Genomic DNA, 15,487 nt, shown 5'->3' on the forward strand with positions numbered 1-15,487 from the left:
TTTTTTTGTTTTCTCATATGCATTTATTTTTCCATAAGATCAACAGCTGAATATTAATGTCATAATGAACAGTGACAACAGAGCAGGGAATTTCACCTTTCACACCAAACTGACTGTAAACGACAACAAAACACTGGAAAGAAAAAAAAAATCAAACACTGGAATCATAAAGGCATACAAGAGTGGGAGTCAGATTGTACACAAAACTGCATCAAAGAGAAAACATGCGTTTTGACAGCTTGACTTTATTTTATATTTTAATGTGTTTTTCCTTTGTCCACACTGCAAAAACATTTTGTTTAACAATATTCTTGTCTTGTTTTCCTGAAAAAATATCTAAAACACACTTAAAACAAGATCAATTCACTTGAAATTAAGAAACAAGACATTATCAGTAAATATACACGGAATTGTTTTTGTCTCAACTCATTAGCAAATATCTTTTTTTTGTTAAGTATAAAACTAAACTAATTTAAGTTTCTGCTTTTTTTGAGGTTATTATTATTAAATATTAATACAATAATAATAAATTCAATATTGCCTGAAAAAGCCTAAAAAAAAAATCGAATGCAATTTTGCTTTTCGAGTTAATAGATCTTGTTCAAAGGATTTCTAGGAATTTTTATGGCAAAACAAGGCAAAAAATTCAGCCACAAACTTCTGTTTTCCGTGTGTGTGAGTGTGTGTGTGCTTGGGATGGGGCACAACATGTCCACCAAAAAAATACACTTATTTGTGTAACAGTGCAGTGGCTTTTTATATTTTTATGCATAATACTTCATTAATTTTTTACTAATTTAAATAATGAATCCTCCTTTCTTTAGTGATTTTTCTGCAGAGTACATATATTTTATAAAGATTTTTTTGTGCTAACCTACTTTGGCTTCAATGATTGTTACATTCATGTGTTAAAGTCAAAAATGGGAAGCAAACACACAATAACCTGTACAAACGCACAAATATGACACTCTGAGACAACCACACACTTCCCTGTGCAGTGTCAAAACGACAAAACACTCTCTTAGACATTTTTATTTCCTTTTGCAGGTCCACGTACACGTGTGCGCATAGTGTCAGGCATGTGAATCTATGAAGGATCTTCCTGCTTTTGCACTGCATGGTGTAAGAGCAACCCGATTGGCTGTTTCCAGACAGGAAGTGAGCCTGTTTGGATTCCTTTCCAGCTCAGAGCTTGATAAAATCCCCTTTGATCACCATCATAGTGGCGGACAAAACCCTCAATGACCTGCCGACACAAGAACAGCTTCTCTGACAGAACCAAACTGCTAAAACCACATTCAATTTCAATCTGATGTGAAATGCTGTTTGAGATGGAAAGTCAAACTCTGAGGGGGTTAAAGGTGAACTGGTGCTGATGTCAATGTAACACACTCCATCTGACTGCCATCGTTAGTCAGGTATGTCAAGGCTTTTTAGAAGCAGCATCATTTTAAAGAAGATTAAAAGAGGGAAAGGGAAGGAAAAGCTTCTTTCTAGACACCAACTTTTAAGTCATTACCCTGATTCTCCGAACACCTTTCTCCCAGAACACACAGCATTTGACAAGGTTAATAAAACCACATAGCGTTCGGTCCACGAGGTTAGCCATCGAGCAGGTAGACGACGAACTCGTAGGTGCACATCATGATGGCTGTGTTGGGGATCTGCCTGACCAGGTGTGTGGTGAGTCCTCGGTAAAGAGCTCGATAGCTTTCCTCTCGGAACACTAGGTTGAGACTCTGGAAGAACGAGCGGTACTTGTTTCCTTCCTCCCTTAGCCGTGTACGGATGACCTCTGCAGAACCGAACAGAGAAAAACAAAAATATGAATGTTGAAAACAGTCATATGCACTTTTTCAAGTTTGATTGTCCTGAAATGTGCGTTGGCAGTGCCTGTACACAACCAGCATATAATGATAAAAATCCATCCAGTGTTTTTGTTTTAATCTCCTTATGTTTTCCCGTCTCAAATCGAGTCGTTTGACAACAGCGTTTCAACACAGACCCGCCCTGAGCGAGCTGTCATCATAGTCCGCTTTAGTTACTACGCTGGAGGCAGAATGGCGTCTAAGCGTTTTTGGTGTTCTGTTCTTGGGTGTAACAACAAACACAGTGATTTTCATGTTCCCAAACCACTGAGTTTTGTTTTCGAAGAGAATATTCCCCACGAGGAACGTCAATGCTTTCATGTTTGCGCAACTCATTTCTCACCAGACTGCTTTATAAACGAGGGCCAGTATGAAAGAAGCTGCTTCTCAAAAAAGAAACAGTACCAATTATTAGTGTTCCTGCTGCACCTCCAGAAGAAGGGAGTGTAGAGTTTTATTAATCTTTATATTAATCTCTAAAAGTTGTTTATGACCACTGACTGTAACATCAATCTGTCAACGAACTAACGTATACACCAGTAAACACACAGCGTTCGTATCTCACTACTCTACCCTGCCAGTAGGGCTGCACAATTAATCGAATTTGTAATCGCGATTACAATTATGGATGCCACAATTATGTAATCGTTCAAAGGCACAATTATAAAAAGTCCACTTACATTATTCTGTGTGATTAAAATGTGTTTTTTTACAGCTTATCTTAAGGGTTTTTTCCCCATTGTTTTAATTTTAGTTAGTGTAACATTATAATTAGCATTAAAGGAACACTATCTAACATTGTTTAGGCAAGGCAAGTTTATTTATATAGCACATTTCATACACAATGGCAATTCAAAGTGCTTTACATAGAAGAAATTAAAATAATCAAAATAAATCAGAATAATTAAAACAGCGCAACTTAAAATAATGTTTCCAAAATCTTATCAGTGGTTCATTAAGTCGTAACAGGGTGAAAGGCACTTCTGCCGTCGCCTGACGGGGTCTGTATCACTTTTACTGGCACTATGTAACTTCGGGGTTCGGGTAGGAACCCGACCACAAAAAGAACTACAAAATTCGACTGCTTTACATCAAGCACTATAATAGTCATTATTTCGTTTTTCTTCGTTTCTGATGTCGCAATACATCATCCTTTCATGAAATCGTGTAACATACTCTACCTTGTCTGTGGACATCGTTCATTCTAAAGCCGCTGCTGGATAAACAGCGAGCGTGCATGCGACGGTAGGCTAAATTATTTACGACAGCGGCAATGGACAATTTCGTTTCCAACCAGTAGGGCGACCGAAGAGGAAAAGTTACTCGGTGTTACTTTAAACCATAGAAAAGCATTGAAAGTTTTTCAGGAGTTTTCAGCCATTTTATTTTGATATAACAATTTGCATGCAGTCACTTCGAACAATGGCATAAAGCTGTTCAAAACATCATTCAATGTAAATTGTGATAATCGTAATTAATAATCGCAATTATAATTTCAAGGCAATAATCGACAATTATGATTTGTCATAATCGTGCAGCCCTACCTGCCAGTGCATACACAAATAGATCAAAGTGACATTACGTTAACCAACCATTCAGAAATGTCCTGTTCGAGCCCTAAGTGACCCTTCGCTAAGCCCCGCCCCCCCTAGTTACTGTTGCTACGCCTGTCAAGCTTTCACAGCTAGCACATCTATTATAGTGGTGTCAGACATTCCCAATGAGATAATTAGTAGTTTTTGGCAAACATGTGAAATATCGTAGAGAGCAAGACAAAAGGGATTGCAGTATTCCATTCGAGGGATATGTTCTCAACATAATATGCAACCGATTAGAGAATAATTTCTTAAAAATTTAAGCTAAAGCCTATAGTCCCAGCGCAAGCATCAGCACCTCATATGCTGACCATTAAAATGGAAACACACAAATTGAGGAACAGCTATGCTTGTGCACAGCAGGGTGCTCTATGGCAGGCAGGGTGGACATATAATTACTTGACATGTTTTATATAAGTGATTTCTTAAGTTATTTACGCCTGTCGGCTGTGTACGGACGTTGGTTTTGCCGTTATTTTGTATTGAAGTCTATGGGGAGTCTAGTTTGTTTCCCCCAAAAGGGGGCGGGGACAAAATTGACAGTTAAGTTCCCGGATGTGCCGGTTGTTTCTCCAAAATATACCCTCAACTGTTGTCAAGGCAACACTCCACAGAACAGAGGGGCGGAGTCAGCAAAGCTCATTATCATTTAAAGGCATATGCACTGAAACTGCTGTTTTTGACCAGGTAAAATTAGTGTTTTCCTAATGTTTATGATTTACAGTGATTACAAAAAAAGGAGTGGATGGATTTTTACCAATAGAGTCTGGTTGCTTACACACACACACACACACACACACACACACATCAGTGAATTTTGCATAATAGGTCCCCTTTAAAAAGATAGTGCTCTGATGGGTAAATGCACATGCTCACCGTGTGGATAGGCTATCGATGTGGCGCAGGTCTTGGAGGTTGCGGCTGCCAGCATCATGCCCACAAAGTCTGAGGCGTCCTTGGCCGTGTCCTCATGCTCATCCATGTGTGTTGCTGCTTTAGCTTCTAAAAGACGGCGTTTGATGCTTTCATAGACCACAAAATGGATCACAGTCTCTGAGATTCCCGCGTAGGATGCGGACATGCCGCGGTAAAACCCACGCAGGCCTTCCTTCTGATACACGCGGCGAACACACTCAAACGCATTCATACGACGCTCCCCGCGGTTCCTGTGCAGAACAAAACATGCTTTACTAAATGAAAAACAATGGGATCAGGAATAATAAGCACTAAACCCATGATCTCAGTCTAAGGAATCAGTCATTAGGGATATTGATCAAACAATCCATTCTAGCTCACGTCCCACGTGTCTGTTTGCATTTACCTGGCATCCAGTTGTAGACGTGTCTTAATCAACCAAATTGGGTTTGTTGCCGTTATTGCCGTGAACCCTGGAAAGATTAAGGTGAAAATTTACTAAGCTGAAAATTACAATTCAGTTCGTCTACAATTCGCTTAGCTTTATCGTGTCACGATCAGCGTGAAAGGGGCTTAAAGGTGCAAGAAAACTCTATCATATGTACTCTGAGAGTTAATCTAAATCCTTCTTGGAAAAAGTCCAGATTACAGGTGAGAAGAGACAACACACACGCTCACTTCTGTCCATCTGCCAGATCTGTGACATTTCCAGGCCTGACATTCAGAGATAAAGGGGTTAATGTGTTAACCAGTCCCTATCGGAGCCCATGAGGAACAGGGACGTAGTTGAATTGCATGGTGAAATATAATGGAAGTTACCTGCGATCCCAGCAGACGTCATGTGCACCTGCGTGGTGTCTGGCTCAAACACACAGTTCAGTCTCTCCTTTGAGCAGGAATAGGCTGCGAAGTAGATGGCCCTGGAAACACAGGAGGATTGGACACAAATGAGTAATAATAAAACACAACCTAACTTACTTTACAAAAACAAACTGGTCAGGCTGTTTTTTGCCACTTGGTTGCCAACCAGATAAACCAGCTGAATACCATTCAAAATGCCAGACTGGGAGACTAACTAAACCAGCCAAGACAAGCAAACCATTATGTCTGTTCTAAGATGTTCTTTGCAGCAGGGAAGCTGGTAATTAGCTGGTCCAAACTGGTCATTATCTGCAACAAAACAACCTCATAGTAGTTGGAACTAGCTGTGACCAGCTTATTTCCAGCTTAGAAACCATCTACCATGTTATAAACACAACTACCAAAGCCAATGCTTGATTTTTCAAAAGAATAGCATTTTGACAATTCTGTATGTATTTAACTGTTTAAGCGCATTAAAGGAGAGCTCCGGCGAACAATGAACCTTTGGTCTAATAAAACGTCGGTACCTAGTCAACCATTCTCTGAGTTTTGTTTTCATGATAATCGAATGTAAAGAGTTTTATCTCTAAAAACTGTTTAGCGTATAATGCTAGTAATGGGGGCATTGAGTAAGTAAAAAGAAATCGCTAGTTTATACCACTGACAAGGCTCAAAATAGCCCCACACTAACACAGTAACATAATGAGGCTCCATACATGCAAAACGAAGCATTGAGAACTTTGTAAGTGTACAGACCATTGAATAAGAAGAAACTTTATGAAGACAGTTCACTTCGCGTATACAGACAGGAGCCATCTTAAAAAATACATGTAGTCTCGATAAGTCGATCCCCGAACGCCATTCATACAGTTCAGAAGTTCGTTGAACTTCATAGAGTTCAGATCACTCAGCACGACGTTCGCGGTTCGACTTATCGAGACTATTTTTTAAGATGGCTCCTGTCTGTATACGCGAAGTGAACTGTCTTCATAAAATATCTTCTTATTAAACGGTCTGTACACTTACAAAGTTCTCAATGCTTCGTTTTGTATGCATGGATCCTCATTATGTTACTGTGTTAGTGTGGGGCTATTTTGAGCCTTGTTAGTGGTATAAACTAGCGATTTCTTTTTACTTAGTCAATGCCCCCATTACTAGCATTATACGCTAAACAGTTTTTAGAGATAAAACTCTTTACATTCGATTATCATGAAAACAAATTTCAGAGAACGGTTGACTATGTACCGATGTTTTATTAGACCAAAGTTTCATTGTTCGCCGGAGTTCTCCTTTAAGCCAAATTTGGTACTCGCAAGCTGTTTGAGAGGCGGTTTTATAAGCACCACTAATACAAATGAGTGGTGTGTGTGTGCTTTCGGTGGGAGCGAGAAACCTATGCAGCTGTAATCGGTGTATCGAAAAGGTAGCCTAGAAATCTAGACGCACCCTAGCGGCAGCAACAATTATTTTGCAGCAAAGTGTGGTCTAACAACTCTCCGTTGACTTTCGAAGTGGAAAAACCAAACTCTGGTCCGGCCAATCACATCGTGTATAGAGTTGGTGGGCGGGCTTAACACAATGATGGCAGAGTTGTGACGGTTCTGCGCCGTGATTTCCATAGGTGATTTCCCTGCTACTTGAAAACAAACAAGATGCTGCTGGCGAACAGCGGTCTTTCCATTCGGCTTTGGCCGCGACTCGGATGACTTAGAGTTAAGAGAACGTCACTTAAGTCATTGTTATAAAAGGAAGATGTGCTCAGAGTTTTGATGACCGGATACGGCAAAAGTTTAATATATCAACTTGCTCCGCTGCAGGGAAGATGCATGGGACTCACTCAGCCACAGCCATTCATTGCTCTGGTTGGTTAGCGCTATCCTATGGCGTGCAGAGGGATATTGAAAGACAACCTTTTATCCCGCCCCCCGGATTGAGGTATGCCAATTGTGAGTTCCTAACATCTTGATAGGTCTGGCTTGCCAGGCTATCGAAAAGGAGTAATGGGACAGTTTCAGATATTTCAGTATCGATACATATCCAAATAGCAATATTTTTGATTTTGACAACACTAACACAGCATATACCCACTTTTCGGGAACACCCACTGGGCGACAATGACAAGCTGTTTCTCGCAAATCCCCACATGTAATCTCAAATGTTTGCACATGCAGTTTCCTGAACCATGGTGACCACTCCAACATTAAACACTCTCCACACGCGCTCAGCAACTAATCTCAAGTTCAATCTCACCTTACTGTCCATATAACACACACGTTTACATAACTTTAAGTAACAGGCTCAGCACCAGTAGTCACAGATTTATTATGCGTGCCTCATTGGATAAACGCTTTATCCTGACCGTGTGCACGTAAAACATCTGTTCATACAGAAGCTAAATGTTAAAACCGCCCATTTATCATGTCCGCTCATTTATTTAATTGATCTTTAATTAGCTGTGCTGTTCTTCTTAGAGCAGTTTGTGGGTTGTTACACCTTGGCTGAAGGCTCATTTGGATTGCTGTTAATAGGTTTCATTATATTCCAGAAAACCTCAAAAATGCTGGAGTGGCGAAAAAGTGCAGGGCTTGGTTTAATCGACAAGTGTTAACTAATCTCAGATATTTTTATTGGCCTGGAAAACACATGCATGCTATCTTTATGTTGATGATAATTTCAGTCGTAATGTTCATTGAAGATGAGGTTTGTTTAGAATTACAATGACTTTAGTATGCACTTTTCAAGCCTTAAAGAGACAGTTCACCTTTCTTCTGTGTAACACAAATCATCTGTTCTGCAGAAGGAAAGTCATACAGGACAACATGAATGATAGCATTTCTCTTTAATTATCTCTTTAATTGGGGTTGAGGAGCCGTGTAATTTGCACCCTGCAGGGTTGATATGAAAAATAGCCCAAAACTGAACGCTGCATACAGTAAGTGTGTATCACAAGCCCTGCAATGGGAATTTGCAGGTTTACCGGTTGAGCAGGGATTGCATCAGCCACAATGCAGTTTAAATGATTGTGTTTTCACACTCTTATTGTACATGCTTTGTTTCACATATACTCGCTAACATGGAGATGTTTAACTGCACACTTACCGTGAAGGAGCCACTCCGATTAGATTGGGTCCCAGGCCCCGGAATAAAGAACGAGGCCCTTCTTTCTCAAGAATTATTCTGAGATGGACAGAAAGAGGGAGATAAACATCAAAAGAAGTCCAAGACAAACATACCAGAGTGACATTTTTGTACTGAATGGCTTTATGAACACTGTAAACACAGTCTGGTATTGGTAAAACATGTCATGTGGTTCCTGAGAAATGTTTGGGGCTGAGGTGGAATATTTATGCGTCATATTTTACTCAAAAATCAAAAGAAAGCATCATATTGTAAATGAATCCCATTTTAAGAAGATTTGATCTTTTTTTCAATGTGACATTCATTGTAGTAATTCAAAAACCCAAATTATCATGCAAAAATAATCACAATATATTGTTATTATTCCATTTAAAGATTATATATATATATGAAGAGTTCAGATGCAAAAGCCTCTAAATGCCATTTGAAATTTTCTTCTAAAATGACCATTTTTATCAAGCTTGTATATTTAAGTTCAGTAATTTCACTTAAATGACAATTAATAGGTAATCTTCATTGCAATTTAAGTGAAATTACTGAACTTTAATATACAAGCTTGATAAAAATGATCATTTTAGAAGAAAATTTCAAATGGCACTTAGAGGCTATTACATCTGAACTCTTCATATATATACACACACACACACACATTTTTCACCCAGACTACCTTCGTTTACAATAAGCACTGTGGCCTCTTACTGAAAATATTGAATATTGAGGCACACTTTAAATTAACCTGCAACGCAATTATTCAGATTTCCCCCCATTTTACAAGTCAGAAGATATAAACTTGCAATTCTGACTTTTTTTTCTTGCAATTCTGACTTTTTTCTCACAATTGACCGTTCGCAAAAGACCCGCCCCCCTTAGTTACTGTTGCTATGTCCAAGCTACACTGTTCTCACACACACACACACCATGTTCTCACGCAGTGAGACAAAATACATTGCGGACAAAACATTTTAAAATCCTAATAACCCTTTATTTAGATTAAAAACCATTCTTATTAATTTGGTGAGGAACATAGTTAAAAAACATAAATGCTGTTTGCCATTAATGCTAACGATTAACCGATTAACTGATCGTTAATTTAAACGACGATCGATCATGGGAATATGGGAAAATTGACATCCCTAGTCGTGACAGATCACTGTAGAGCATCGGTTAAAGCTGCTCGTGATCCGATTATCTGTTCTTTCCAGTTCATTTATAGCATCAAATAAACATGAATGAACATGAGGAATGTAGTTTTAACCGCAGAAAGGCGTCAGTACATTCCATTTTTCAAGTTCAAGTCCTCCCTTGTTCAATCTACTAACATTCCTGAATGCTTTGTCAGACAAAATGGCGGATGGCGAAGTATGATTGGTCAGATCACCTGTCAATCAAGCTTCCTGCGAATGGTCAATTGCGAATTATAAAGTCTAATTGACTTTATGCACAGCTGCACTACTTCCTGAACTCCAGCTCCTTTGTTTCCTTTCTGTCATTATTGGCCAAGCTTGATGTATTCAGCTGTCTGATTATTGCTGCCGTGACTACACACCTGGATTAATCAATTTGTCCAATAATGGCAGACAGGAAACAAGGAGCTGGCTTATGTTCAGGGAGTAGTGCAGCTGTGCGTAAAGCCAAAAAAGATGGAGCTTTTTTCTCAGAATTGTGAGTTTATATCTACAATTGCGAGAAAAAAAGTCACAATTACTTTTTTATTTTTTTATTCAGTGGCAGAAACGCTTCAACAGAAAAGGCATGGCTCTTTTGAGAAAAGTATATCCGTGGTTCGTTTTGGCATTTTTGCCTGGGCTGTAATTTAGACGCAACAACACTGAGACACACCGATGACTCATGATCTGCTCAGTTGACTAAACACTCCCAGACCCTCCAACTCACACACTCATCTTTTAATGTTTTTATTTCCCCCAAAATATTCACATTTGCAAGGTCGCACATGCGTGACTACGGTAGTTGTAAAAATGCTTGCACTGTCTCGAAAAATAGTCACAAAAAGTGCACATTTGGTCGCAGTCTGGAGCCCTGACACAGGTTGACCTTTTTTACAGCTGTATTACAGTTATGAGACTTTTTTTGTGTGTGTGTGCTCAATGGGTTCAATGAAAATGTCACAGGATCAAATAAATCTTTGATATTGTGTAAAATATAAGCAAACCACAAGTAATTTTTTTTGTTCTTTGTAATGATGTTTTGGTACAATATTTTTCTATACAAGTCAATTAAAATGAATTATTTTGGAGTGAAATATAACCCATAAACTTTTCTTTATGAGAATTACCCAAATATTTGTTGCATCATCCAATAATACACACCTCTGCGGAACATGTGCAAACAAAGAAAACACTTTTTCTAGAAAGGGTGTGAGAAGTTATTGTCATCATAACCATAATTTATTACTTGCCAAATGTACTTTATTTATATTCCAACTTATTACTCAATCTAATCTTTTACCCAGGTTGTTCTCAAGTCACTTGTTGTCAAAAGTCTTATAAGGTTACGGACATCAGGGAAACAATAATAAAGAAACGCTAAGGAAATAATACAATTTAATAATAAAACTACCCATTTAACTAGGCATAGATGGGACAACGAAATAAAAAGACTTATCGACTTATCAATGCTTTCAGTCCAAGGCATGCGTCCAATCAAAGTCTACTTTGATGCACTTTCAGGTGTCAAAAAGACAAAATAGACAGATGCCAAAGTGGACAACCACGAGTTAGTGTATGATGTCAGAATCATTTAATCATTGAATTACTTTGAGAAACGAGACGAAAGTGTCTCTACATGTCTTTGTGTATAGTATTTTAGTACTCTCCGTGATGTATTACCCAAGTTAAACTGAGAGGACAAGGGGCCCGTTCTCAGAAGCAGTCAGTCAGTCTGACACACACACACACACTTCATCCGAGAGCCAAGCACCAGGATGCAGTGTTTTAGTGTAAGGGCAGCGATTGGTTGGGTAAGGGGGAGTGAAAACCACTGTGAACAGTGTCATTATTAAGAAAACAGAAAGAAAAGAGGCAAAGCGAGAGGATTATAGACTTTATGCAATATTCGCTGTGTGTGCAAACTGTTTCTGCCTTGGTAATATATATATACTACATGGAACTGACTAACTAAAATAAACAAATTCCTTAATGCCAAACCAATGTTCCCAATTTCGTCTCGTCTTCTGAATTTATTTAGACACATTTGGTGGTTTAGTGAAGAAATATGACCACATTTTTGGAAAGAGACAACAGAAAGGGGGCGTCTCCTCTGGCACTCGGTTTTAGGCCCATAAACCATAGAGCAAATGTTTACAAAACACTGAGCTAATGCAACGCAGACTCAACGTTCCTACAACGCAGAGGTAACATTCACACTGTTCCAGTACAGGGCGTTGCCTTTTTCCTAAACTAAAACCGCCATGTTAAATCAGACGAGTAAACATTCTTGTCTTAACTAAAACTCACAAAATGTACAGCATAGACGTGAGAGTTTGGTTTTGTGGGTTTTTGGGTATCTCTGATATGTAATGGACAAACCTGCAATATATATATATATATATATGCTATATATATTAGGGCTGTCAGTTAAACACGTCAATTTTTTTTATCGCGTGATTAACAGTCTTTTTGGCCTAGCAAACGTTTTTTTCACATGGTTTTGCAGCATGCATGGTGCTACGTTACGAAACACATTGATTTCAATGGCTTGCCGCGCAAGGACGTTTTGTTGCTTCGTCGATCAAAGCGCAAGCTAGACCTAGCTAGACCTGAAACAAAACAAGAGGCCCGACGCCGCACACATTTGTTTAGGTGTGCGACGCGAGCCTGCCAAATAGTTGATTAACGTTTCGTTTTGAGTGGATGACGAGCGCGAGACACCGAAATGGATGCCAATAAGATTCTGAATGGAAAGTTTACTTTTAAAAAGTTGCCAAATGGTTCCATTGACAAGACCAAAGTGATCTGTGTGTTTTGTCGTTGTGAACTGATTATTCGCGAGTTAAAGGGTTAGTTCACCCAAAAATGAAAATTAAGTCATTAATTACTCACCCCCATGCTGTACCAACCCCGTAAGACCTTCGTTCGTCTTCGGAACACAAATGAAGATATTTTTGATTAAATTTGTCTCACTACTACATTGGCTGCCTAAGGGACTGGCTCTTGACGGCCCAGAAAGTCAATGAAGAAAATGTTTAAATATTCCATGTGCCTACAGCAGCTTAATTATAAGTTTATCAAGCGACGCGAATACTTTTTGTGCGAAAAAAACAAACAAAAATAACAACTTTATTCGACTATTCCTTTTCTTCCTTGTTGGCCTGAAACGAGAGTTTAAGAGATTTCCACGACGCATGCGCGAGACTTCAGTTCAGTTCTCGCGCATGCGTCGTGGAAATCTAAGGAAGTCTCGTTTCAGGCCAACAAGGAAGAAAAGGAATAGTCGAATAAAGTCGTTATTTTTGTTTGTTTTTTCGCACAAAAAGTATTCTCGTCGCTTGATAAACTTATAGTTGAGCCACGGTAGTCACTTGGGATATTTAAACATTTTCTTCATTGACTTTCTGGGCCGTCAAGAGGCAGTCCCTTAGGAGCCAATGTGGTAGTGAGACAGCTCTCAAATTTAATCAAAAATATCTTCATTTGTGTTCCGAAGACGAACGAAGGTCTTACAGGGTTGGTACAGCATGGGGGTGAGTAATTAATGACTTAATTTTCATTTTTGGGTTAACTAACCCTTTAACTATGACATTAATGCGATTAAATATTTTAATCGTTTGACAGCACTAATATATATATATATATATATATATATACACACCCTGGTGCTCCTGAATAATATAATCATCTACCACAGTATGGTACTCCACTGTAGTGTCGTCAAAAGTACCGTCTTCGATACCAAGTCGGTACTGAAATTTTAAAAATGTGACGCTTTGAGCGCAATCGTAAACACCTCTGATTGGCCATTGTACTCACGCACTCATCAGATATGTCTGTGATAGGCTACAATGATCAGCGCTTTAAACACATGTCGTAAATATACATAAATGACGCTCTTCACCGAGCGCTTACGCCGATACACACGGGAGCGCTTGTGCTTCCACCGATACACACGATGCTTGTGTTTTCAAACACTCCCGCTCTCATTTTCAAACACGTCCCTGTGCTCTCAAACACTCCTGTGCGTTGATGTGTATATATGCACTTGAGAAAGTGCAAAAGGTTTTAACTTGTTGACGTGTGTAGTACCTGAGGCAGTGAAGGGGCCCTGGAGGGGCCACACGTGCCACGCTGGCTCCATTAACTGTGCAGATGCAGAGCGTCAAGGAGGAAGACTGAAGCCTCGTCTTCACCACCTCTAATGGACACGTCAGGATCGCACCTACTGTGCCTCCACATCTGAGAGAAACAGAGAGCGAAAGACAGACATACAGTGAAAAAAAGACCACAGAAAATCACAAAAATCGATTAAAAGAAACCAAGTTGGAAAAAAAAAAATCTTTGAAAGCTTGACCGCACAATGTGGGTCAGTCATGCAACAACTTCTTATCTGAGACTGAAAGCCACGTGAGTTTAGTCAAACATTACAACACAGATTTAGAGGAAACGAGGGCGATAGAATTTCAACCCTAAAGTGAAAGGTGAGTCGCCCTTAACGGTCTCCAAAAATTGCGCTCGTGCCGGGAGATGTGGGTCAGCAAACACAGTAACCCAAACCAACAGTCATGAGCCGGGAACAACCTGATATCAGGATTTTCCGATGGAAAAACGGCATCAACGTGAGGTTTGATAGATGTGATGCGAATCTAAAGCTACAGAAATGTGATTAAGGAACAGTTAATGAGACAGAGATAATAAACCAAACAGAGGTGCAATTTATATTAGGTATCATATAATAACATGGTACTTTTGATTGTCATTCTCATACCAAGACACTGTAAGGTACTTAAAAATACTATGGTATTGCCATCATGTGCAAAGTATGCAAACAAAAGATGATGTCCTCATCATGTACTGTTAATGAGTGCCAGTCAATAGTCCTATTTCAAACGGTGCAAGTTTATCTGAGGACAGATATATTTATAGCACACGCTTCAATCACTATATGAGAATATCAATGGCAGGCTTGCTTGACGATTCCCAAAACACCACCGTAACAGATCAGGTCCCCGAAACTACAACCGTCACCTATAAAAATTAAAAACCCATTCTTGCTATTAAACTGCCTATTGTCATTTTTAACTTTTTACTATCTGGAAATATTTCAAGAAATAAGAACACAAATATCTTGAGGTTTCTCTCTCTCTCACACACATCAGCGTGGCTGAATTCAAGATCTCAAGGGATGACGGTGCTAGATTATTCATTGTCTGCTGCAACCATAACACATCGTTTATATTAGGCATGTTTGTGCTTGTTGATTTTTTTGTCTGTTTCAATATCAAGCAGAGTGTCTGGTCTCATATATCAGGGATTTATTCGATAAAGTGAAGGTTGTGTTGTGTTTAAAGCATTTTAAAAGCATCTATCATCCCTGAATGACATTATAACAGCAGTCAGTTCCTCTGTTACATCAGATTTATACTTCCTGTAGAAATGCAAACATTATCGGCAGTGCGGAGCAATCAGACCTCCTTTAAAATGTGTGTGTACAAGTATTTATGTATACAGTAAATATGGAATAAAAACATATTATTATTACTGTAATAGTATGCATCAAAATAACATACAATCAAAATTTTTAAGTGTCCTGAAAAACAAAAGATATGATTACAGTTTTAAGTGAGCTTAAGTGAACCATTTTTGGAATATTAAGTGACGGCAATGACATCATTAATCGTCATTAAGTAAACCCAAGCACTTAATTAACAGTAGCACTTTTGTTTAGGGTTCAGTTCTCACTGTTAACTAGTTGCTTGTTAGCATGCATATTACTAGATCGTGGCTCTTTCTTTATTAGTACGTATAAAGCACATATTAATGCCTTATTCTGCTTGATTATATTCTTCATCCAATATCTAAACTGAACAACTACCTTACTAACTAAGGTAAATTAGATAACTAACTAACTAACTAAGGTAACTAAAGCAGTATTTAGGAG

General features: G+C 38.9%; 1 protein-coding gene across 2 annotated transcripts in view; it reads right to left on the reverse strand.

Moving 5' to 3' along the window:
* slc25a36b (solute carrier family 25 member 36b) overlaps positions 1–15,487 on the reverse strand; it is a 22,903-nt gene continuing 7,416 nt past the window's right edge. For both annotated transcript variants that reach the window (XM_089121521.1, XM_039678716.2), the window contains exons 2-7: positions 13,636–13,785; positions 8,339–8,416; positions 5,198–5,298; positions 4,785–4,851; positions 4,340–4,629; positions 1–1,795 (exon numbers count right to left, since the gene is read on the reverse strand). In XM_089121521.1, the coding sequence (XP_088977647.1) occupies positions 1,602–1,795; positions 4,340–4,629; positions 4,785–4,851; positions 5,198–5,298; positions 8,339–8,416; positions 13,636–13,785 (880 nt within the window). In that variant the 3' untranslated portion in view covers positions 1–1,601. The remainder of the gene's footprint in view (positions 1,796–4,339; positions 4,630–4,784; positions 4,852–5,197; positions 5,299–8,338; positions 8,417–13,635; positions 13,786–15,487) is intronic.

Source organism: Pimephales promelas, chromosome 16, assembly GCF_988280905.1.
Source record: "Pimephales promelas chromosome 16, fPimPro1.hap1.1, whole genome shotgun sequence".
NCBI lineage: Eukaryota > Metazoa > Chordata > Actinopteri > Cypriniformes > Leuciscidae > Pimephales > Pimephales promelas.